Source organism: Pipistrellus hanaki (assembly GCF_964339955.1).
Source record: "Pipistrellus hanaki genome assembly, chromosome: 2".
Taxonomy (NCBI): Eukaryota; Metazoa; Chordata; class Mammalia; order Chiroptera; family Vespertilionidae; genus Pipistrellus; species Pipistrellus hanaki.
This window is the reverse complement of record NC_140504.1, coordinates 192543978-192569019: the sequence shown is the minus strand read 5'-3', so window position 1 is coordinate 192569019 and position 25042 is coordinate 192543978. Positions and strand designations below refer to the sequence as shown.

The 25042-nt window shown below is 57.2% G+C and overlaps 2 protein-coding genes across 2 annotated transcripts; both read left to right on the top strand.

Moving 5' to 3' along the window:
- The first annotated feature begins 340 nt into the window (after positions 1 to 340).
- Positions 341 to 6794, top strand: CTRC (chymotrypsin C). Its single transcript, XM_084872278.1, has 8 exons — positions 341 to 414; positions 1822 to 1913; positions 2035 to 2132; positions 3516 to 3641; positions 4411 to 4547; positions 5269 to 5414; positions 5930 to 6082; positions 6721 to 6794. The coding sequence occupies exons 1-8, from the start codon at positions 375 to 377 to the stop codon at positions 6733 to 6735; spliced, it is 807 nt and encodes a 268-aa protein (XP_084728404.1). The 5' UTR covers positions 341 to 374; the 3' UTR covers positions 6736 to 6794.
- Positions 6795 to 13696: 6902 nt separating this feature from the next.
- LOC311616981 (chymotrypsin-like elastase family member 2A) lies at positions 13697 to 24665 on the top strand. The gene is made up of 8 exons (XM_084872995.1): positions 13697 to 13767; positions 14032 to 14120; positions 15110 to 15207; positions 16586 to 16714; positions 17449 to 17585; positions 19694 to 19839; positions 20809 to 20961; positions 24583 to 24665. The coding sequence occupies exons 1-8, from the start codon at positions 13728 to 13730 to the stop codon at positions 24598 to 24600; spliced, it is 810 nt and encodes a 269-aa protein (XP_084729121.1). The 5' UTR covers positions 13697 to 13727; the 3' UTR covers positions 24601 to 24665.
- Positions 24666 to 25042: the final 377 nt, after the last annotated feature.

The window sequence follows — 25042 nt, the reverse complement described above, 5'->3', positions numbered from 1 at the left end:
TGTTGTTGTGATAATTGTGTGCATGCAAGAAGCATTGAGCACAAGCCTGGCACCCAGTGGGTGCTCAGTAATTAATACCTAAAAGAATGAGTCAGGGAGAGAGAAAAACACACTCCTGGCAGAGTGGTGGGGCCCCCCAAACCTGCCCACCTCAGAATTTGCTCTCCCCGGTTATTTGGGAAAATCCACGCCTCGAGCCAGCCCTGAGTTCTGCCCAAATTAAACAGTAACCACCCAAGGTCAGGGAAAGGGCCTTGCGGGAGCAGGTTTCTTTCCAAGAGGAGGCTCAGCCTTGACCAGTGGGCTCTCCCTGCTGCCCCCTATAAATGGGCCCTTCCTGCTGGGACCGGCCACTCGCTCCTGAGCACGCAAACATGCTGGGCTTCACCGTCCTCGCCGCGCTCCTGGCCTGCGGTAAGCTGTGGGTCGGGGACCAGCTGCAGCCCACGGGCCGTGAGCTCGGGCCTCCCAGGAACAGGGACCGGAGCAGGGGGCCCTCTGCTCTCAGAGGGGAAGGGGTGCAGGGCAGGAGCTTTGGGGTCCTATGAGGGTTCAGATACTGCTGACCCCCTGTGTGTCAGAAGAGCCACTTGCCTGCCTGGCAACTTGGCTTCCATCTCTGCAAATAGAGCTGATGATCTGGCCTCCCAGTGTGAGGATAGAGCGGAGGCGTGGAGAGCCCCAGGCCCGCGCTCACCCTGGCACTCGGGGGCCGCCGGGGCTGGCCTTTGCCAGTGTGGGCATCTCTCCCTTGGGGATTCTTTCCTTCCCCGTGCTGGTGGCCTTCTGCCCAGTTAGGAATCAACCAGCGTGGCTTGTATGCCACTCACTCTCGGCAGGACCGAGACAAGCCACTTCACCTCTTAAATCTCACTGGCTCTTTTGGCAGATGAGAGAGAGCACTTGATTAAGAGTCCTGCCCTGGTTGGTGTGGTTCTTCTGCACCTAAAAGCTGCTGGTTCTGTCCCAGGTCAGGGCACATGCCCGGCTTGCAGGCTCAATCCCCGTGAGGGTCATGCAGGACAAAACTGATCGATGTTTCTCTGCTCTCACATCAATGTTTCTCTCTCTCTCCCTCTCTCTCAAAATCAATTTTTTTTAAATTATTTGCAATAGAATCCTTCCAGCTAACAACCACGGCAGAAATAATGATAGCACCTCCTGTTTACTGCGTGTTCACTCCATGCCAGGCCTGTGCTAAGCCCTCCACGTGCAGGAGCTAACCTGACCTTGGAAGGCAGGGTCTGTCAGTACGTCCACTTTACAGATGAGACACTGAGGCTCAGCAAGGCTCCATAGCTCGCCCAAGGTCACGTGGCTGCTCGGTGGTAGAGCCAGAATTTGAGTCTGGGTCTGTCTCCCTGTGGAGCCCATACTCTTGACCACGCCACACAGCTCCCAGCGGTGACAGTCTGGGCCTCTGTGGACTCAGTGCTCACACGCGTGCACACACACACACACACACACACACACACCCATTACGCTGTGGCCTAAAAAGGAACAGCAGGGTAAGGATGAAGGACCCTGATGGTCCCCGAAACGCGCACGCACGCCAGCCACCTTCGGGTCCCTCTGCACCAGGCCTTTTGCGGACTCTTCGCAGGCACGGCCTAATTTGTGCCCGGGACCAGCACACCCGGTCGGTGCTCTTCTTCCCATTTCACAGACAGGGAAGCCGAGGCCCCGAGATCTAGAGGGCTCCCCCAGAGTCACCCAGTAAAATCTGAACCCGTGTCTGCCCAGCCCCAACGTCCCCCCTGCCCCTTCCCCAGCGGCGATGCCAGCCCCCTCACCTGTGTTCTTCCTCCCCTGTCTCCCCAGCCTCCAGCTGCGGGGTCCCCACCTTCCAGCCCAACCTCGTAGCCCGGGTGGTGGGCGGAGACAATGCCGTGCCCCACAGCTGGCCCTGGCAGGTCAGTACTGCTGCAGGCGTGGGAGGTGGGAGGTGGGGGAGTGGGGGGTAGGAGGGGGGAGGGGGAGGAGAGGGGCGTGGGGTGGGGGTCCCTGTGGACTGACACGAGGCCCCTCCTCCAGATCTCCCTCCAGTACCTGAAGGACGACACGTGGAGGCACACGTGCGGCGGCACCTTGATCTCCAACAACTTCGTCCTCACGGCCGCCCACTGCATCAGGTGAGCGGGGCGGACGCCCAGCTCGGGGCCGGGGGGGGGGGGCCTGGGGGGCTGCTTTTAGTGAGCACCTACTACACACTCAGGCACGGCGCTCAATAAGCCGCTCATCTCCAGTAACCTCGCTGTCATTTCTCCAGCCAGCAGTGTTTACTGTGCACCTACTATGTGCCAGGGGACACAGCAGTCAGGATGACACCTGTGCTCTCAGCAGGCTTACATTCTAGCAGAAGACAGAGCAACAGACCATTAAACAAGTGACTATGTAACATATCAGATGTCAGTGAGGAGACCAGGCTGGAAGAGAATAGAAAGTATAAGGGGTTCTGCCGAAACCGGTTTGGCTCAGTGGAAAGAGCGTCAGCCTGTGGACTGAAAGGTCCCGGGTTCGATTCCGGTCAAGGGCATGTACCTTGGTTGCAGGCACATCCCCAGTAGTGGGTGTGCAAGAGGCAACTGATCGATGATTCTCTCTCATTGATGTTTCTAACTCTCTGTCCCTCTCTTCCTCTCTGTAAAAAATCAATAAAATATATATTTTTAAATGTTTTTTAAAAAGAAAGTATAAGGGGTTCTGTTTTAAAGGCCAGGGAAGCTCGCTCTGCAAAGGGGACATGCGAGCAAAGACCCGCAGGAAGTGAGGCGAGGACTCGCAGTCTCGGGGGAGGGGGCTGCAGGTGCAGGGAGCAGCCCATACGAAGGCCCGGAGGAGGGCACTCAGTACGTCTGAGGAATGAGGAGGAAGCTGGGGCTGCAGAAGCAGTGGGTGGGGGAGGGGACGGGCGGTGAAGGAGGGGAGTTAGAGAGAAACGCAGGTGAGATGATGCAGGCAGGAAGCCACGGATTCTCACAGCAGTCCTGCAAGGGAGTTCCGCTGTCATCTCCATTTTACAGATGAGAAAACTGAGGTCCGGGGCTACACACCTAGGACCCAAAGTGGACTTGGCCAGGGCCCTTCTCTGGTGGGAAGGGTCAACGGGGATGGACACTCCCGTCCCCCACATGATTGCCACGTGGCCACCGAAGCTGAGTTTCCCTTTTTTTTTTTTTAGTTTTATTTTATTTTTATTTATATGTTTTTGTTGATATTTTTCCAGTGATTTTAGAGAGTGTAAGGGAGGGGAGACAGAGAGAGAGAGACACATCGATGAGAGAGAGGACACCTTTATTGGTTGCCTCCCACACAGGCTTGGCCAGGGCTGGGGAGGGATCAAGCCTGCAACGGAGGCGCGTGCCCTTTGGATCGAACCCGGGACCCTTCCGTCCGAGGCCCGGCGCTCTGTCCACTGAGCCAATCGGGCCGGGGGGGCGGGGGGGGGGCGTTCCCTCTCCACCCGGCCGGCTAGCGGGGCGGGAGGCCACGCTGACCAGCCCCCCTCCGTGCAGCAAATCCAAGACCTACCGCGTGGGCCTGGGCAAGAACAACCTGGCCGTGGACGACGAGCCCGGCTCCGTGTTCGTGGACGTGGACACCATCTTCGTCCACGAGAAGTGGAACTCCTTCCTGGTGCGGTGAGTGCCCGCGGGCATCTCAGGGGCGGCTCGGGGGGAGGAGGGGACCCCAGGACAGCGCTGCAGAGCCTGTTGCACCCTGACCCCCGGCCCATCCTCACCCTGCGCAGCCAGCGGACGACTCCTTTACGCAAAACGGCAAAATGCTCAGTGGGGACAGACACCCTGCCCGCCTCCGTCGTGGGCCAGGGAGCCACCCCACGCCCCCCGTGGGTCTGGCCTGCAGCCCCCCAGCCACGGCTGAGCCAGCACTGGCCTTCACGGAGAGCCTGCGCGTTGCAATAAGCGCTCTCTGTGCCGTCTCTTATTCAATCCTCACAACGGCGCTGCAGGAGGAGGTCAGAGGTTCGGGACTAGGTCCTGGGTCACACAGGCCGAACCTGTCAGAACTAGAAATCAGACCAGGCCTGCTCAGGTTGCCAGCTCTCCTCCTGGCGACAGGAAAACATTTTAAGAATTGCATCCACAGGCGTCTCTCTTCGATCCTTGTAATTCCCTCCTTACCTTTGCTTAATTGCTGGCGGGTACTTAACCTGCTGGTGCCAAAGGCTTCATCCACATCTAAAGGGGCGGGCGGTGACGGTGTGAGAAGGCAGATCTCTGTCCTCCGACATCTGTCAGCCAGTAAGAAGCTGGCAGTCCCTCAGGATGTTCAGGGAGGACCCCAGTCACCCTGGGCTGCCTCTCAGCTCACAGCCGGGCCCCTCCGCCTTGGCGGGCGCGGGAGCCAAGGCCTCCTGCTCAGTCAGTCCTCCGCCCTGAATTCCAGCAATGACATCGCCCTCATCAAGCTGGCACAGCCCGTGGAGCTGAGTGACACCATCCAGCTGGCCTGCCTGCCCAAGGAGGGCGCCATGCTGGCTCGGGACTATCCCTGCTACGTGACCGGCTGGGGCCGCCTCTGGAGTGAGTACCGCCCCCTGGCAAATCCCGGGAGCCTTCCTGGAGGAAGTGGCTCTCCCAACAAGCACATCGGTCCCTTTGCCCATCACTGTTCTTCTTCAGATTCTCTTAACGTTGTCATCACGACAGCTGGTATTGGTTAAGTAGCAGACACTCTAACAGCTGTGTAAGAAGGGGTGCTACCAGGATCGAATGGATTAGAATCGGTCAAGGGCTTCTACAAGGCTTGGCACATACTAAGTGCCGTATAAGTGACTATTCAATAAGCTCAACAAGCTTTTGGGGGGTGGAGGGTTAGATCTTATGGTACCACACGCCCGATAAGTTCCAGCCAGATGAAAAGGTTAAATGCAAATAGATGGGACTGTGGAGGACTTAGAGGGAAATGCAGATCAATACTTGGGAAATCGTGGGGTGAGAAAGACCGTACTGTGGGGCATTACGGCAGCATCTCACAAGGAAACGGGTGACAACGGAACCCCGGAACCCCCTCCAAGGGCTTTCTGTGATTGGTCCCGCCTCCAGCCTGCCCTCCCTTCCCCCTCCCCTGGGGCCCCAGCCACACGGTCTGAGGCCATGGGCTCAGAGCCTCTCTCTCCTCTCCACTAAGGCCCATGTGTGGTTCCCCCAGACCACCCCCCCCCCCCGGGGACCTACCCCAGCCCCCTCACCCGGAAGGCCTGGGCTGCCCCGGCGGACGCCCCTCACCGCCCTCTCTCCGCAGCCAACGGCCCCATCGCCGAGGAGCTGCAGCAGGGTCTGCAGCCCGTGGTGGACCACGCCACCTGCACCCAGAGCGACTGGTGGGGCGCCATGGTGAGGGAGACCATGGTGTGCGCCGGCGGCGACGGCGTCACCTCCGCCTGCAACGTGAGTGCCCGGCCCGCACCCCGGCCTGTCTGTCCGGGTGGCCGAGTAAACACACAAACGTAGAGTGAACACTTCAAGGGGTTGCCATGACGACTAAATGAGTCTAACAAGTGGAGAAGGAACTTCCTGGAAGTCCCTGTACATGTTTCTGTACACGCCATCAGCTCCCTATCCCCCTGCCTCACATCCCCGACTCTCCAACATAGTTTCCAGCATCCTCATCCCGCTGGGCATCTCTCTCTGGACGTGGTGACCTGAACAGCTAGGGAAACTGAGGCACAGAGAGGGTTACCGTCATCCCAAGGTCACACAGCACATCAGGAGCTCATTAGACACCCCAGGGCCTCCTTGAAGGAGCCCAAGATAGCCCCAAGCCACCTCTTCTCTGCCCCCCTCACCATGGACAGGCTGAGGACAAAAGAGGGGGTACAGGCTGGGAGGAGCCCACACCCCAATTTGCCCTGCCTCCCTGAGCCTGCCTGGGGGGCCTGGGACTGATGGCCTGTCCGCTGCAGGGGGACTCCGGTGGCCCGCTCAACTGCCAGGCGGAGAACGGCTCCTGGGAGGTGCGGGGCATCGTGAGCTTCGGCTCCGGCCTGGGCTGCAACACCCTCAAGAAGCCCGCCGTCTACACCCGCGTGTCCGCCTACATCGACTGGATCAACGAGGTGCGTGCCTGCCCCCCGGCCTCCTCCCGGCGCGCGCCAGCCCCTCGCCCTCACTGGCCCTCACACCCCCACTCCGTACCAACTCATTCACTCACTCACTCATTCACTCATTCACTCACTCACTCATTCATTGGCTGACTCCATCATTCATTCATTCGGTGCTTGCTCCCAGTCATCCATTCGTGTACTCAGTCAAGAAGTACTGTGTGCTTGCTGTACCTGAGTCAGGTGAAGGGCCCGGTCATGCCCATTCCTCCCTTTGCTTCAGCAAATCCTCGTGTCCGGGACCCGGGCACCACACCGGTCCCCCAAAGAGAAACGTGCCCCCGGAGAGCGGGGCTCAGCAGAGGAGCGGGGCAGCGGGCCGGCCACATAGGCCTTGAGGACGGGAGCAGGGGGTCACTCGACCGCAGCTTTCCCGTGGGGGGTGGGGGCAGGTGTGCTTAGAATCGAAGCCCCGGGGGGAGGGGTGCGGAGCCCTCGGGCAGAGGGAGGCTGGCTGTGAGTCTGGGGCGGCCCTCCGCCCCCGGCAGCAGGGGATACAGGGGACACAGGGGACACGGGGGACACGGGGGACACAGGGGACAGGGACGCGGGCACAGGCGCACACACGCTCACCCTGTCCTCTGCTCCCGCAGAAAATGCAGCAGTGATCCGTCCTCGGGAGCCACGGCCACAAACCCCCGCAACCACAATAAACCTCTCTGCCTGAGCCAGCGCCTCACTCTTGATTTGCGTCTCCGCAGCAGTTCGTCTCCGCAGCAGTTCCCGGGCCCTGGGTGGGGGAAAAGTGGGGGGTCATCCCACACTGGGAATGCAAAGAGAGTCCCCTCCCCCCCAGCCAGGCTGGTCAGGCCTTGGGGTTTGCTCCTGGTCCTGGAGGTGCTAGCGGAGGGGACCCCAGGAGGCCCCCGGTGCCCAAGGGGATATGAGTGAAGGACACACCAGACACTTGCCCCCAACTTCTCACCACTATGGCCCTGATCAAATCACCATCTTCCTGATCCTGTCTCTCCCTACCCCCCCCTCCCCCCACAGAGGAGCCTGGCGGGTCAGCTGCCGGTGGAGGAGGGGTCTCCCCAAGGACAGCCTCGCTGGCTCAGGCTGCAGCCCCAGGAGGGTGCCCGCTGCCCAGGGACAGCTACCCCAGAGCGGCTGGCACGGGAGGGTGCGGGCCGAGGGGGCGAGCCTGGCCCAGCCCTCCGGGGTACAGGTTTGAGGAAAGCAGTGGTTGCCACACATGGTCACAGCAGTCAGAGCTGGAAAAACCTTCACCGGATTAGACAGGCTGGGAAACTGAGGCCCAGAGAGAGGAGAGAGCCTGGCAGGTCACAGGAGCAGAATCTACCCAGTGAAGGGCCTGCCACGGCGGCCCTCCTGAGGCCACTGGGGGCAAGTGTGGCCAAGAAAGAGGGGGACCCAGTGTCCACGGAGGGAAGACCGAGCGGGGGCCCTGACCCCTGACCACAGCGCTCCTGAGATGGTGCTGATCCAGAGAGGGAGGTGCCCCCACCCGCGCCCTGAACTCCCAGCACCTCCTGGGCGAGCCCTGGGCTGCCCCGCCCTGTGGCTGGTCCTGGAGCTGCCCAGCTTTCCCACGGCCTCTGGCCCTAGGAGGCCCTCTCCTGCCTCACTACGCCAACGCTCGTTCGAGAAAGACGGCTCATTCGACAAGAGAAATAGCTCCCAGCAACTGGTGCTGCCAGAGCCCGCGGTGCGGGGCAGGGAGGGTGACCCACAGTCCCGGTGCTGAGTCCTTTCCTAGGACGTGAGGCTCTCGGCACTAAAACCAGGACAGTCCCAGGCACACTGGGTGGCTGGTCACCCTGGCAGGGAGGGGCAGGAGATGTGACGCAAGCATGAACAAAGAGAGAGCCATGGTAGGGGGTGTCAGGACTTTATTTGCAGGGTAACAGGGAGCCATCGAGGGTTTTAGGTAGAGAGGCGACCGCTGTGGTCCAATGCACACTCTGGAGTGTTCATGTGACGGATGGAGGGTGACTTGGAGACAGGAAGGCCAGCTGCAATGGTCCAGGCCAGCTGGTCGGCAAACTCATTAGTCAACAGAATCAAATATCAATAGTACAATGATTGACATTTCTTTTTTAAACTTAAACTTCTTCTAACGCTACTTCTTCAAAATAGACTCGCACAGGCTGTGGTATTTTGTGGAAGAGCCGCACTCAAGGGCCAAAGAGCTACATGTTTAGCCGCAGTTTGCCAACCACTGGTCTAAGCCAGTGGTCAGCAAACATCACTGTGGCCCCGGCCAAGGCCGTGACAGAACAGAGAGAGGGGGCTCGGGATCGCAGTAAGATGGCCAGCCTTACCTAAGAGGCACCTGTGCGGTGTTAAACAGCAGCCCCAGTCCCCAGCCCAGACAGCTTGTGGGAATGTGGGTGGATAGGCACAGCTGGCGGTATTAGCTAATAAACATTGAAACATAAGCCATGGTTCTGTTTGTTCGACGAGAACACAAATCTGAGATGCAGAGACAGGACCCACTGTTGTGTCCAGGAGTCAGTGTGTGTGTGAGGTCCAGGTCCCCGCCCCAAAACCTGTGAGGTTCGCTGATATGGCCAAAAGGATTAGCAGGTGTGAATGGTTTAAGGCTCCTGGGCCAGGGGTGTCCTGAACTAGCCAGGTGGGCCCGATGCAACCACAAGGGCCTTTATAAGAGGGAGACGGGCGGGTCAGAGTCAGGAGATCTAAGAACGGAAGCAGGGGGGCCGGGGCCGGGGCCGGGGCCGGGGCCGGGGCCGGGGCCGGGGCCGGGGCCGGGGCCGGGGCCGGGGCCGGGGCCGGGGCCGATGCGAAGATGCTGGCTTCGTGGACTTGGGAGGGGTCCGGAGCCGAGCAGGCAGCGGCCTCTAGCTAGAAGCTGGGAAAGGCGGGGACAGGGCTCCCCGGAGGCCTCCAGGAGGGACCAGCCTGGTGTAGCCCAGGGACACCGGTGTGGCCCTCTGGCCTCCTGAGCTGTGAGAGGACACAGGTCTGCGTTTGGAGCCACTGAGGCACGGTAAGTTGTTGAGGCAGCAACAGGAAATACACACACCGTCTCTCCTCTCTTCTGGAGAAACCTAGAGTCCGAGGTGGGGTTGGGGGGCGGGGGGGGACAGGAAGGGCTGGGCAGGAAGGACTCCTGGGCTCTGGCTGTGGTGACGGCAATTTGCCCAAGAAGTCACAAACCGGTGGTTGGGAGTGAGGGAAAGGGGCACTGAGGCATTGACCCCACTTTCTGGGAGCCCCGTGCCAGCAGCCGCTAGAATTCCACCGTGTGTGTGTCTGATGCAGTCGCCATGGCTGGCGCGCAGTGAGCCCCAGGGATTCTGTGTGCCAGGCACCACCCAAGCACTTCCCCTGCACTGTCTCAGTCACTAACCATGACAGCCTGATTGTTACCCCCCTTTACAGATGAGCAAACTGAGGCTCAGAGAGGCTTAGAAACGTGCCCACCATCACCCTGCTGGTGAGGGGCACCAGGTCCTGAACCCAGGTGGTCTGACTCCAGAACCTGTGTGGCTGGCACCCCTATTATTCTGCCATGAATCCCCAAACCTTAAGGCCTTAATCCCCTCTCCATGGAAGCCCTCTGCTGGCCCTGTCGGAGGGGAGGGGGTGCAGGCTGTGGGTGAGATGAGCAAAGCTGGCAACGAGCCCAGACAGACAGAAACCAGAGAGGAGATTGTGGCTCACCGATGTTCACAAAGGCTCGCACCCCCTGCACCAGCTACTGCCCGGCACAATTAGTAACGCTGCGAACCAACCAGCCTCAGACCCTCCATGGCATCCCAGGCAGGAGTTATTGCTCACACGTGTGGGGGCAGCTGGGGACCAGCTATTGATACATGGCCCTGCGGGTTGTGGCTGGAATCCCTCCTGTGTCCAAGGGCCTGGGGGTTGGCTGGTCAAGTCTCGGGGTTGGAGCGCTGAACTCTGCCACTGACGGGCAGTGACCGTGACTGAGTCACTTAACCTCTCAGAACCTCAGTTTCCTCATCTGTGAGATGGGCACCTGCCCCCCTCTCCGTTTCCCTGTGAAATCACAGCAGCTTGTGATTGGAGTAATTACGTCTACTGGCCCCACACCTGGGCTCCTCTTAGCAAATCTTCCCTCTCCCCTTGTTCCTTAGGAGAGGCAGCCTCATTCCCAGCAGGCCTTGGGGGCTGGTTCCCCCACGCTCCCTCTTTGGAGGTTGGGGCATGTGTCTGCAAAACTTCTCGTGGTGGTGTGCCCAGCCCCGGGGGCATGTAAAGACAGAGAATAAACACGAAGCATCTACCGGAAGCATCGGTTTTCCGTGAAGGTTGGGTGGAAAGAGAGAGAGTTGACTTGGAGCCAGCAATGCTATGAAGGAAGCTACCACATTCAGACGAGGTTTCCCAGATGAAGGCTGAGACTCCAGAGACATCTTACTGCTGCGGAGTCTGCTTCGCGCTAGACCTCAGCTCCGGAGCCCGCGAACCAAATCTGTTTTGTAAATAAAGTTTTATTGGAGCCTGGCGACGCCCAGATGGCTGCTTTTGCAAGGTTGACTAGTCGCAGCTGAGACCATATGGCCCACGCGCTGAAATATTTACTGTCTGGGCCTTTGCAGGAACAGTTTGCCAAGCCCTGGTCTGCTAGGATTTCTTTGATGGAAGCGTTTGAAGAGTTCTGTGCTATTCATATCCGGGGCCCACAGTCTCAGGATTTGAAGTGAACGTTGTATTGCACATTTACTGCTGTTTTAAGTGAATATGCTGTTGTTTGATTTTACCCACAAACCTACGAGATAGGAGGGATGCTTGCTGTTCTATTGGATAGGTCAAGAAAGTGAGAAAATGGCCAAAACTGGTTTGGCTCAGTGGATAGAGCTTCGGCCTGTGGACTGAGGGGTCCCAGGTTTGATTCTGGTCAAGGGCACAGCCCCAGTGGGGAGTGTGCAGGAGGCAGCTGATCGATATTTCTAACTCTATCCCTCTCCCTTCCTCTCTGTAAAAAATCAATAAAATATTTTTTTTTAATAAAAAAAGAAAGTGAGAACATGGATGAAGATTGCCCTAGCCCTGTTCTTCCCAGCTTCCACGTGTGAAGAACCGCCTGGGGATCACGCTAACCTGCAGGTGCTGAGCTGGCGGTCTGGGGTGGACAGGCTGCATTTCTCACCAGCTCTTAGCTGTGCAGACGCTGCAGGTCCACACCACTCTGAGGAGCCAGGACCCAAACCACAGAGTCAGCACACGGAAGCCCCGGTGTGAACCCCGCCTCTAACCACTGAGCAACACGGCTTCCCAGAAGAATATTTTTGCACAGATGAGTCATAAACCCCATGAGAAGTTCGCATCTCCATCTCCCTGCCCCCACTGAGACCTCTAGGACTTGACAAATTCTCTCATTGTCCAACAACAGACAAATGGGGAACCCAGCACAGAGGGGGAAGTGGGCTGAAGTGGCTGTTTTCGCTCTTCCTCCCTGGCCCCCGTTTCCTCTCTAGAAGCCTGGATTTTTGTGTTTGTGCCACCCTTTCCCCACTCCTCCTACACGTGGTCTGGGTGGAGCCTCATACCTAGAGCTAGGGGTGGGACGTATGAGGCCTGGCCAATCATTGAGCTGCATCCCCACCACCACAACAACGATTGGCTCAGGGATGGGCATGTGACCTAAGGCAGGTCCAATCAGAGAGTTGCTGGACTCCTGAACCCTAGAAGAAGGCGCTCACTCCCTGCTGCAGGATGGGGGGGGGGTGAGGGTACAGCAGCAAGAGGGAGAGAACGGGAAGACGGGGTGATTTTGCTTCCCTGGGGAATAATCTTGGCACGGTATGGAGATGTTTCTGGTTGTCAGGAGTTGGGGCTGGAGAGGAGGGTGGGAGCCAGGGATGCTGCCAAGCCTCCTACAACACAGAGGGCAGCCCCCATAGCCAAGGATCATCGCCCAAAGTGTCACAGTGCTGCAGGTGGGAAACCCTGGGTCCAAGGTCCTATAGCCGTCCTGTGCCCACGGGCAGGAGACCCTGCTGCTCCAGGCCACTCTGTGGAGCCGAGAAGGGACCCTCAGAGCAGCTGAGCCTTGGGGACACCCTGACAGCCCTGGACCCGGCTGGCCACAAGCCAGCACTGCTCCATGCCTTTCCATGGCCCTATGGCTTACGCCTGTTTGATTAAGTTTTCTGTCACTTCCAACTCCTCAAAGCAAGGTGGTGGGCACATGCCCTTCCCTCTGCTTTATAGATGGGCAGTCCCAGCCCAGAGAGCCCCTCTGACTGGCCCAAGGTCACACAGCAAGCTCATGGCACGTGCCAACTGCTATTTGCTCAGTGACCTCATACAGGGCAAACTGTATTTTTATATTAAAACAAACACAGCTTCATGAAGCAGAATGCCAGATTCACATTAACTTTCAAGATAGGAGACTCCAGAAATAGTTTGCTGTTGTAGTGACTGCTACAGACTAAACTGAGTGGCCAGATTATTATGATCCTATATAATAAAAGGCTAATATGCAAATTGTCCTCTCAACCAGGAGTTTGACCAGCAGGCAGGCCGGCCAACCACTCATGTCCCCTCCACCTGGCTAGGCTGGCCGGACCCCACCATGCACCAGGCCTCTAATATATATATATATATATATATATATATATATATATATATATATATATATATAATCACTCACACATACTGTGAGGCCAGATTATGTGTTCAGAGGTCATAATAATCTGGCCACTCAGTGTATAAACAAGAGTCCAAACCCTCGTGGGGAGTTGGGGGTCTGTCTGGTGCTTCTCCTCTGTAGGCATGTCCCCCGTGATTTTCAAATCCTCTCCACAATGTTGCAAAACAGTGGGCACATCTTCCTCTCCCCGTGTCAGATGGGCAGGCCCCAGGCCCAGGGGTGCACATGTTTCATCCAAGGCCACACGGCCTGGAACAGCAGGCCTCAACCTTGGCACCATCGACATTGGCAAGGCGATCGCGCCTGTGTGATAGGATGTTTAGCAGCACCTCTAGTCTCTACCCACCGGATGCCAGCAGTGCCCCTCCCAAGCCATGACAGCCAAAGACGTCTCTAGACATTGCCTACTGTCCCCTGGGGGGCAGTCCCAGCCCCAGGGAGGACCACTGCCCAGAATGCCTTTCGTTCGGCATGCCAGCTTTGTCTTTGAGAACTCACCTCCAAGGACCAGCAGCCCATCTTTTTCTTCTTCTCTGGCACATAACACACTCTCTCGAAGGCAGGTTGAACCCGTATTTCAATATCCACCTCTGGCATCTTTTTTAAAAATATATTTTATTGATTTTTTACAGAGAGGAAGGGAGAGGGGTAGTTAGAAACATCGATGAGAGAGAAACATCGATCAGATGCCTCCTGCACACTCACCACTGGGGATGTGCCCACAGCCAAGGAACATGCCCTTGACCGGAATCGAACCTGGGACCTTTCTATCCACTGAGCCAAACCGGTTTCGGCTCTGGCATCTTTTTTCCAAAGTCTTTCCCGGGTGACCGATGGGAGAAAATGGAAAAACAATATTTGAACACAGCCCTGTTTTCCACGGGGCTTTGAGAAAATCCCCACCTTGTGCTCTCCTCGTCTATCTCTGGCCGATAAGACGGCTCATAAAGCCGGGGCCCCCGCCACGTCCAGGATTCCCACGGACTCACCATGATCAGGGCCCTGCTGCTGTCGGCGCTGGTGGCTGGAGGTAAGCCCGGCCACCCAGAGGCACTCTCCCGGTCCCCTGGCGGGCCTGGGGCCGGGACTCCCCTGCCCACACTGGGCTCGGGCCTCTGGTTGTAAGAGAGCCAGAATGACAATCCCAAGACATGCAGCCACGGGCAGGACTCGATGGCCTCTGGGGACCCCCCCTAGAACAGGGTTTTCTCTTTGGAGTCAGGGACAGCAGCAAGTGTAGGTGAAACTATTGGGGTCACTGCTCCCTGGACTCAAACCCTTTCTCTCTGCACAGCTCTCAGCTGTGGGCTCCCCACGTACCTGCCCCAACTGTCCAGGGTGGTCGGCGGTGAAAATGTGAGGCCCAACAGCTGGCCCTGGCAGGTGAGTCGCCCGCACTCCACTTCTTCCCTCCCGGCCCCACCACCTCACACCACCCCCGTGCCCTCCGCCGCGGGGTCTGTTGCCCTGGCAACAACGAGAAAATTCACCAATAGAATTCATGTCTGTGGCCTTGGCCGACCTTGGAGGGAGGAGGAAGGGGTACCTTCTCCAGCTGCACTAAGGAGCCGCCCCATCCAACTACCCATACATGTGTGTGTCCATACGCACATGTAGTGTGGGGACAGCAGTGTGCACATATGCGTGTGCAGGGTGGTCATAGAGGTTTCCTGGAGAGGATAACCTTTTTAAAAAAAAAATATTTTTTTATTGATTAAAGACAGGAAGGAGGAGGAGAGAGAGAGAAAAACATCAATGATGAGAGAGAATCACTGATCGGCTGCCTTCTGCACGTCCCCCACTGGGGATCGAGCCCACAACCCGAGCATGTGCCCTTGACTGGAATTGAACCCAGGACCCTCCAGTCTGCAGGCTGCCGTTCTATCTATGGAGCCAAACCAGCTAGGACCGGAGAGGATAACCTGACCACACACCTGTAGGAAGTGAAGGAGACAACTATGCTAATACCGGGGAGAAGAATATTCCAGGCAGGAGGAACGGCACGTGCAAAGGCCCTGGGGCAGAGTGGGCTCCGTGTCTTTTCCCACGCCCCAGAGGTCAATGTGGCTGGAGCAGAGGGGAGTGGGAGCCGATGGGGTGAGAGCGGTCATGTAGAGGTTTGTAGGCCTTTGTATAGATCTGGATTTTACACTGTAGGGTATGGGCAAAGAAGAAACATGGATATGGTATGTTAATTTTATTTTTTAATGTTGCATTAAAATGTGATTGATCCCGACTCCCGAGTTTCTTGGTGCCCCTTACACTTCGCACCTGAGATGCGTGCCTGGCTCACCCGGTCCTCGCCCTGCTCTCGGGGTCGGGGGTTGAGGCCCAGTTGTCTCGGCTACCAGAGCACCCATGCTTCTCCCCAGGTCTCCCTGCAGTTCAGCTACAATGGCCAGTGGCGCCACACCTGCGGAGGGACCCTGGTGGCCCAAAACTGGGTCCTGACGGCCGCCCACTGCATCAGGTAAGGGGTTCCCAGACACCCAGCAGCTCACCCCCAGCCAGCACCCATCTCCGAGAGTTCAGCCCCAATGCCCAGAACCTCCCTATATAAGGGAGCCTTGCAAACAGCCAATTGCCTGGCCGAGAAACAAGCTTTCGTTGACCTTTACTTTGGTCTGCTGGGCAACTGATGGATCAATAGGTGACATAGACCGAGTGCCCTGGGCAGGACACTGAGCAGGAATGTTGGGGGGAAGGAGGGGCTCATTTCCTGCCCTCCTGGGGTACTTAGTGCGGCCTCCTGATCTGGAATTGGGTTCCCTTGAACAATCTGAATGACTTCTCCAAGCCTCAAAACCATCACCTACAAAAAAAATGCCGATAACAGAATTTCATGTGGTGTTAAAGGCCTGGCACTTAGCCCTGGCCGGTTTGGCTCAGTGGCTAGAGTGTCGGCCTGCAGACTCAAGGGTCCCAGGTTCGATTCCGGTCAAGGGCGTGTACCTTGGATGCAGGTACCTACCCAGTAGGGGGTGTGCAGGAGGCAGCTGATTGATGTTTCTCTCTCATCGATGTTTCTAACTCTCTATCCCTCTCCCTTCCTCTCTGTAAAAAATCAATAAAATATATTTTTTAAAAATAAGTAAATAAAGACCTGGCACTTGGTAAGGGCTCAGTGAACTGTTTCCATTACAAAGGCCCACAGGAAAGAGGTTCCGTGACATTCCTTGTTCATCCGTCTTTTCCCCTCCTCAGACCCCTGCTGATCTCACCCAGCAGGTGCTCAGCGGCATTGGCCTTGGGTTGATATGACTCTCTCCTTGCCTGGAGGGTCCCTTCTCCTCACTGAATTGCTAAGCTTTTTGAGGGAGGGGGAGGGAATACTAGAGGCCTGCGAGTCAGGAGTCCTGGCTTCCAGTTCTGGACTCTCACTAATCACCTGTCAAACCCTGGACCAGGCACTCCTCTCCGAGCCTCAGTTTCCCCATCTGAACAGGAGAGGTTTGGGAGATTCAACTGAAAAAATGCCCTTGAGGGCAAACGGCCCTGTGTTCTCTGTGCCCATCTCATTCCCCCGTAGTAACGTAGAGTTTACATTCCTATAGCTTTTATTTTACATTATAGCTTATCGTTGGTATGGTTTAGTTATAATGCTTGTATAGGTATAGTCATTCGGTTACACTATAACTAACCAACGGCACCAGGGAAGAAAAATTCCCAAGTGCCAACTAGTAGCATCCTTGGGCCCATCCCAGCCCAAGCCAGGCTTCTGGGGACTGTGCATTGGGATATTGGGGTGTCCCTGCCCATGGGGCGGGGGGGGGGGGGGCCGGGAGAGGGCGTGGGGAAAGAACCAGACAGCCAGGAGCTGACCCTCTCCGCTCGCTCCCTTCTCCCAGCTCCTCCAGGACCTACCGTGTGGTGGTGGGTCGCCACAACCTCTCCGTGGACGAGCGTGGCTCCCTGGCCGTCAAGGTCTCCAAGATCGTGGTGCACAAGGACTGGAACTCCAGCCAGCTCTCCAAAGGGTACCCCCTGTCCTGGCGCGCTTGGGGGCGGGGGCAGCGGGGGCATAGACAGGAGGGTGTCTCCCAGAAGGCACCCCTTCCTTTGCTCCTTCGGGGGGGGGCGGGGGGGGGAAGGAAAGCTCTGACCTTTATATGACCTTTAGAAGTAGAGCCAGCCCCAAAGATGCCTGGGATGAGGGCGTGAACTGGGGGAGGGAGAAGCCACGACTGTCAGGGCCCCCAGGGGCTCCTGCCAGGAAAGCCGGCAGATGCCCGTCCACCCGGGCACTCACTGACAAGGTATCGATCCCACACTAATCCCTGGGGACACGGGGACGGGTCTGCAGGCTCCTTGACTGCTCAGTGGAGTAGGACACAGTGTCTCCTGTCTTCTCCCCACCCTGTACCCCTCGGTACAGGCCTTTTACACTTTCAAAGAGACCCCAGGAGCCTGCGAGGCAGCCCCGGGGGTCATGACACAGGCAGGTGACAAGGGTCTCTGAGCTCTCACAGCCACAGTCATTGTCCCCCCTCTCCTCTCAGATGATCAGATGCCGTCCTCTGCCCACCCCAGCTCCACCAGGCGACATGCCACCTGGGGGTCAAAGGCAGCTGCTCCCCAGCCCCACGCAGCCCTGGCCGGGGGGCGGGGGGCGGGGGAGGGGCCTCACTGGTCCAGCGGGGGCCAGACCAGAACCGGAATGAGGACGGGCACAGTCTGCCCTCCCTTTACGCTCTCCCTCTCCTCCGACCAGGAACGACATTGCCATGCTCAAGCTGGCCAGCACCGTCCCCCTGAGTGACAAGATCCAGCTGGCCTGCCTCCCGCCCGCCGGCAAAGTCCTCCCCAACAACTACGCCTGCTACGTCACCGGCTGGGGGAGGCTGCAGAGTAAGTGGGGGCCAGAGCCCAGGGTTGGGAGGGAGGGAGGCAGCGCCACCCTTGTCCGACCAGGGGCTCTCTGCACACTCTCACCGCAGGGTGTCCCGGAGAACCGCTGGCTGCCTCGGAGGGGTAGGATAGCACAGATTGATAAGCAGTCGGGCTGCCTGGGTTCGAATCCCAGTTCCTCCACTGGCTAGCTCTGTGACCTTGGGTACATGACTTAGCCTGTCTGTACCACAGTTTCCTCATCTGTAAAATGGAAATACTAGCAGCACCCACATCACAGGGACTTGGGAACACAGGGACTGACGGAGGTGGTCCATGGGAAGCACCGAGGACAGTGTTTGGCGCATAGTAGGTGCTGTGTGACAGCTGTCACTGTCGCTATGACAGAAGGAGGGTACTAGTGACCACATGACGTCTGGCTAAGAAGTTTCCGGAGTCCAGAACAGCATCCACTCTGTGACCTCAGGCTTCACAAAGGTCCCTGGACCCTCATTACCCGCTCCTCTCCACACACCAGACTTACCCGTCCACGGGCCACCTGACTTCCCTGCTCAGACCTGGCTTCCTGTGAGTCTCCTTTTGACATAAACTCCAAGGTCAGGACCCCAGTGATGGTAGGCCCCAAGTCCCAGAGGGCCTGCCTGTCCCGCGTCAAGTCACCAGAGGTCTGGAAGCCCGTGCGGGTGCCGTCCCTTTCATAGTGACAGAAACTCATTCGTGTAAGTGAGGTGTTTTCCCAGAGGTACATCCGCACACATGCACTCAGATAAATTACTACCGCCCTCCGGACGGGCGTGTGTGCAAAAACAAGGGCGTGTGGAAACTTCGCAGAAGGGAGAAGCAGGGGAGGCGTCACAAGCACGGCCTCTTGCTCATTTACCCAGAAAGCCCAGGGGCAGAATGCAAGAGCCACGGTCCACATGCTTGGCCCTCAGTCCCAGCTCGGTGGGCAAGCCACTTTGCAGCCTCCGTGTCCTCATCTGGCAAAACGGAAATACAGTTGGCAAGATTAAGAGAGGTGACAGTGCTTTGCACATTGTAAGACATTACACAGGTTAATGATTTATTCAAGTGGTCTTGGGCAAGCTGCTTAACTTCTCTCAGCTTCAAGATCCCATCTGTCTTACAGGAAAATTTACTGGGAGGTTTAGCATGTTTTGAAAAGCCTAATAAAGCACAGGCTTAGAATTATAATACTGTAAATCCTTGCCATAAGTAGCAACAATCATAGTAATGGAGGTGATGGTGACAGTATCATTAGGGGCCATTAGGAAAGCTCTACCTTAACCACATTAGAATATTTTTCCCAACGGGGGCTCGAAATGCCAGGAGGCTCATTGCTATATTTAAGGTAAGTGCTAGAAGCCCATGAAAATAGCCAGTCTTGCCAAAACTGGTTTGGCTCAGTGGATAGAGCATCGGCCTTCGGACTGAAAAAGTCCCGGGTTCGATTCCGCTCAAGGGCATGTACCTTGGTTGCATGCACATCCCCAGTAGGGGGTGTGCAGGAGGCACTGATCGATGTCTCTCTCTCATCGATGTTTCTAATTCTCTATCCCTCTCCCTTCCTCTCTAAAAAAAAAAAAAAAAATCTATATATTTTAAAAAGAAAATAGCCAGTCTCAACCAAGGGCAGAGACACAGCCAGGCTTCATGGACAGGATAGAATTAGGGGTTGGAAGACTTAAAAAACTCCAGAAACCCTCTCTCAAAATGTCTTTCTTGGTAGATCCACTTCATTCTTCTCTCCCTCAAAGAAAACGGCAGCCACTGCCAACAGCTCCCAGGTTTACCACCTCTCTGCCTGGGATGGCTGAGTTCTAATCCCAAATTCCCAGGGAAGGAGCTCATTGGCTGAGGCGGAGTCAGCTGTTCGCCCCTGAACCAATCATCCGTGGCCAGAACACTAACCAATCAACTGTGAGGATACCGGATAAACAAACATGGCTGCTCCCTTTGCAGCCATGGATGGATGGGAAGTCAGAGTGACCAGAAAAAAAAAGGGGGGGAGGGGGCTGGGCAGAAACCCAGCAGGCGCCTACTGCTTCCTTAATTCTCAGGAGTCCCTTTGTCCCTGTAACGCCACCTCTCTTCTCTTGTCTCCTCAGCCAACGGGGCCACTCCTGACATCCTGCAGCAGGGAAAGCTGCTGGTTGTGGACTACGCCACGTGCTCCCGCTCTGACTGGTGGGGCAGCTCCGTGAAGACCAACATGGTCTGTGCTGGCGGCGATGGCGTAATCTCCAGCTGCAACGTGAGTGCAGAAAGTGGGGCGCGGCCCCTCCACAATGAAATGGGGCTGGGGGTGGGGAGAGGCTCTCTGGGGTCCTAAAATCCGTCCCTTGCCTGAAGCACCGGAAACAGCTCCAGAATTCTCAGTCCCTGACCTTCGTCCTTGTCATCTCCAGAAAAGATGTTTGAGTTCCTTGTTTCCCCTCTCGCTGCTGGGAAGTCCTTCCTTCGGTCTCACTGGGGTCTCTCATCTCCATCATCTCTCTTAGTCTCTCTCCTGTGTCGGAAGGGAGCCAAAGGGGTGTGTGCTCTGGGTCAGGGCCTCTCTAAGGTGACTTCGGGTTTATCTGTTGAATTAATTGCACTCATGGCCCAGTGTGTCCCCTTAGGGTAGCTGCCACCGAGCCTTCCTAGAGACAGTGTCCTAACCGAAAGGAGTTGCTATGGGGTGGGCCTTGTATCAGAGGGAGGGCAGTGCAAGGAGCCTCACAGGCCCTGACAATCACACTGTGCCCTGCACGCTGCCCCCACGCAGGCCAGCCCCCGGCGAGGTCCGTCATCCTGGGTGGAGGAGGCCGGTGGTGGCTGAGCGCCCGCCATTCTAACTGCGGGTCGCGGTCTCTGTTCCTTCACTTGCTGCCTGTACAGCCTCAGGCAAGTCCCCACCTCTGGGCGCCTCAGTATTCCTGTCAGTGAAATGGGAATACTAACGCTCACCATGTATGTTGCTGTGAGGATGCGTCAGATGAGGAGTAGGAAGTGCATGGCTCAGGTCCAGGCACCCAGAAAGGATAAATGTTCGTTCTTGTTGGTATTATGGGGCCGCCTTGAGCTGTGACCACAGAAGCTGGTCCGGGACCACGGCGACTTGTGGTGGGAACAATGTAAACATTCTGCTAGTGTGGCAACCCGGGTCTCTAGGGGCAGCCCCTCCCGCTCCCAGCACCTGCCCCAGCTCCAGGCCCTCCTGACAGAGCCCCGCCTTCCCCAGGGAGACTCCGGGGGACCCCTGAACTGCCAGAAGGCCAACGGCCAGTGGGAGGTGCACGGCGTGGTCAGCTTCGGGTCCTCCCTCGGCTGCAACTACTACCACAAGCCCTCCGTCTTCACCCGCGTCTCCAACTACATCGACTGGATCCAAGCGGTAAGAACCGGCCGCGCCTCGGGCCCCAGGGGCCTGCCCTCCTGGCCTGGCTCCATCTGGGGTTTGAGAACCCCCCCCCTTCCTCCTGAGAGCCAGGCCGGAGCCCCTAGAGGAGGCTGCAGACCTGGGCAACCCCTGAGGGGCCCCCTGCGGGCCCCACAATTTCTGAGTGGGTGACGTGGAGTGAAAATGCACGTAGCGATGGAAAACCAAGGACAGTCCTCAGGCACTCAGCGTGGGAGCCTTAGGGTTAGTGGGGTGTTCTGTGTTGGCTTGGGGTGTTCTGTGTTTGCTTATCTGCGTGTAAGCCCAGACCCCACCTGCCAATGCTATCAGCGTGTTTACCTGCAAAGGCCAGAGCCTGGTAGGCTGAGACCCGCCACAGTCGTCGTCATGGAGACTACTCCCCCAAAAGGGCCCCCTAGCTATTGTACATGCATCCTCAGTGCAGACGGTAGTGCCGACCATCTCGCTCTGCCAGGACCGGAGGTTTCCTGGGTTGCGGGACTTTCCATTTTGATGGGAACGGGCCAGACAAATGGGACTCTGCCTCCTGGCGGCTCAAAACGTGGGCCTCATAAGCTTCCACACCAGCTCAATCCCTATTTTATCAAAGAACATGCATCTTCTATAACAATAAAGGGGTAATATGCTAATTAGACCGGACATCCTTCCGGATGGCCTTCTGGAGGAAGCCGGGGCTGCGAGGAAGCCCGGGTCCCGGGTGCCAGAGCGGGAAGGAAGGCCCTACTCTTGCACGAATTTCATGCATCGGGCCTCTAGTCTGCTATAATGGCCATAAAAATTATCCTTTAAAAGACTGGCACCAACCTTGGAAGAAGCAGGGCTTACCATCAGCAGCAGGTGTAAGCAGCCCCAAAGGGAAGAGTCATCACAAGAAAGGCGGGCCTGGCCAGTTTGCTCAGTGGTTAGAGCATCAGCCTCGGACTGAAGGATCTTGGATTGGATTCTGGTCAAGAGCACATACCTCCGTTTCAGGTTCAATCCCCAGCACTGGTCAGGGTGAGTGCAGGAAGCAGCCATTCGATGTGTCTCTTTCACATCTATGTTTCTCTTTCTCTTTTTCCCCCTCTCTTCAACTCTCTCTAAAAGTAATGGGGGGGAAATCCTTGGGTGAGGATTACAAAACAAAAAAAGGTGGCCTGGGAGGAGGCATTATGCCTAGTGATAGCTGCTAGGAGGAAAGAAGACACTCTGTGTTGATTAGGGGCCCTTTTACCCACCTTCTGGCATCACCCTGCCTCAGTGTGCTCTTCTGTGAAATGGGACATGAACCAGGACTCCTCCGTGGGTTTCAAAGCCAGAGCAAGTGGGAGCCGGGTGTGTGTGGCCAAGCCCCACCGAAGGGGAGGCTGGCATCCGATTTCATTATTTTCATTTTCAAAAACTATTCAACCGACTCCAAGTGACACTGTTATAAAACCAAACACGAAGCCGCAGCCGAGAGCATGTGGGCACCGGGGGAAAACCACGCCACCAGACAGGCCCCGTCAAAACAAGCAGGTGGCGGCCTCCCCGTCCCCCGTTCACACTCGCTGGCTCCCTGCTCGTCCGTCTGCCGCCGGCTCCGCTGTGCCAACGGGTGTCACCGACACCAGGGATTCCCGGCAAGTTTCTCGGAGAAAAGTGTAACGTCAAGGACAGAGCGGCTAATCGCGGGGAGGGCTTTGTTTTCGTGTTGCGTTGTGCTGGGTAAACTGAGGAAAGCCAGGACTCCGTTTTGGCAGAGGAAAATGGGAGTCCGGCTGTTACAGCGTCACCAGCATTTCAAAGGAGCCTGGCCCCCAGACCGGCCGGACGGAAAGATGCTCAGAGGACCTTTCCCAGACGCATCCCAGGACCTTTCCCAGCCCCGGCTGCAGCGTGAGTCCCCGGGCAGCTGGTCCTGGCAGCACCTCGAGGGCCCAGAGCAGAGGCCAAGGGCAGCTGTCCTGGGTTTCTGTCCCGGAGTCAGCTGTTCCCGGGGACAGACACAAGCCCCACAGAGGAGGCCACAGCTGAAGGCATAGCCAGATGTCAGAGGGGACCCACGGGAAAGGAAGCCTTTGGAGAAAGCGAGGGCCTGGTTCACGGGACAGCGGCCAGCAGGCACATCCGCCTGTCCCGGGTTCCAGGAGTGGCGGAACCCCGCTCCCAGCTGTCCCCTGGTGGGGGCTGCACGGCAGCTGCAGAGGCGGGGGAAGCCTTGCAGCCGTCACAGCCCGGCGGCGCGACAGGTGCCACCCGCAGGCTCTGGGGAGCACCAGCCCCGACAAACCCAGACGGGTGCCCGGGGCAGGAGGTCGCCATGGAAAGGCAAGAGCCGGAGCGTAACAGGAGACAGGTGGCCGAGGGCGGTCACCTCTTCGACTAGTGTTCACTGAGCGACAGCAACACACGCATCTTCAGCATTCACCACTTCATTTTTATTTTAGAACGTAGTAACACATCCTCTTTTCAAAAACATTAAAAGAATAGAGTATAGCAAGTAAAAAAGTACAGCAAAAAAAAGGGGCGGGGGGAGAAGCACATGTCCCCCTTGCCTCGCATCTCCAATTCCACCCCCGCCCCCAGAGACCATCATTGCGAACAGTGCTGTCTTTTGGACTTTGCGTCCACACTAAGGCCCAGTGCACAGATCCGTGCACATTGAAAGTAAATTAATTAGGAGGTGGCCAGGGGGCGGAACTGGGCAAGACGGGCAGGAAGTGCCCTGGAGCCAACCCCCCTCGGTCCCTCCCTGGCAGGCTGCACCTGGGGCAGCGTTGGGGCTCAGGCTTCTGCTGAGTGAGCAGGCTCCCTCCGGCAGGTGGGGTCCCTCGGCCTGGCCTGCAGGGACCAGGCTAAAACCGGCAGGCTGACATCCCCCGAGGGGTCCCTGATGTGAACGGGCACTATGCAAAGGTGCTGTCACTTGGCAGCTCGTGTTGAGTACCTGCCCCCTGGTGGTCAGCAGGCATCATAGCTACCGGCTGGTTGCCCAGTCACTTAGGCTTTTATATATATAGATCTACCACTGTCTTCTAAACAAAAGTAGAATTTTAGTCTTCATACTGCTTTGCAACTTAGTTTTTTCACTTAACACCGTACCACATTTGCATGTGAGCACATATATTTATGACATCCTCTTGAACAACTACCTAATATCCCGTGGTGTGAATACAATGAACAAAGCTTCCCCCTGCTTCCTGGTTCCCACCCCCACACAGCCACCAGGGACATCCAGGACATGCATGCTTGCACACGGGTTGAGCATCTGCTATAGCCATCCAGCAGCATCTCTGGGTCATGGGTGGCGTGTGAACATGTTTCAGAGAAAGCTGCTAAACCACCTCGCAAAACAGCCTGCAGCAGCGCTCTGCAGACAGCGGTGCCTGCTAACAAGTCCAGGGCTCTCGAACCCTTTGCGAGACACCTGGAGTCGAGAAGCGTATCATCTGTAGGAGTGCTCACACGGGCCGGTGGGGAGCCGTGATACCTGGAACTCCGCGGGCCAAGCGAGCTGCTCCGCCCCCGCCGCCTCTGGGTGACGGAGCAGCGCGGAGCCGGAGGAGAAAGCCTGCCACCGCGGCTCTCTGCTCTGCGGGGTTAACCTGCCTGTTCTCTTGGTGTGTCCCGCAGGTGATGGAGAAGAACTAACCACCGGAAGCTCCCAGCACTTGGACAGGACACAGAGGGAAAGAATAAAGTGACAACAACATGAATCACACCTGAGTGAGAGTCTTATTTGCAAACCATCCTCACAGCCAAGGCTCTAAAAGCATGAAAGAGGCCAGATCAGGATCATTAAAAAAAATAAATAAATAAAATAAAAAAAGCCTCAGGGCTGGGGCCTTCTCTGGGGTGGCCGATCATGTCCCCGCCCCCAGCATGGCCACCCTGCAGTGCCAGGCCCTCCGGAGCACAGGCTGGAGCACAGGCTGGACTCAGAGGACCCGGTGCGGCGAGGCTTCTCCGCTGGTTAACGGGGTTCCCCTGGACAAGCCACCCGACCTCCCTGAGCACGTGGTTCCCACCCCAGTCACCTCCTGGGATGGGGTCGGAATGGGGTTCAAATGAAATGTTTTGAAAAAACCAAGTC

Excerpts from the sequence above, each read along its gene's own strand:
- CTRC (XM_084872278.1), top strand. The coding sequence starts at position 375 with ATGCTGGGCTTCACCGTCCTCGCCGCGCTCCTGGCCTGCG. Across the intron at positions 1,914-2,034 it reads CCCACAGCTGGCCCTGGCAG|ATCTCCCTCCAGTACCTGAA; the intron begins GTCAGTACTGCT and ends CCCCTCCTCCAG. Across the intron at positions 3,642-4,410 it reads TGGAACTCCTTCCTGGTGCG|CAATGACATCGCCCTCATCA; the intron begins GTGAGTGCCCGC and ends CCTGAATTCCAG.
- LOC311616981 (XM_084872995.1), top strand. The coding sequence starts at position 13,728 with ATGATCAGGGCCCTGCTGCTGTCGGCGCTGGTGGCTGGAG. Across the intron at positions 16,715-17,448 it reads TCCAGCCAGCTCTCCAAAGG|GAACGACATTGCCATGCTCA; the intron begins GTACCCCCTGTC and ends TCCTCCGACCAG. Across the intron at positions 17,586-19,693 it reads CGGCTGGGGGAGGCTGCAGA|CCAACGGGGCCACTCCTGAC; the intron begins GTAAGTGGGGGC and ends TTGTCTCCTCAG.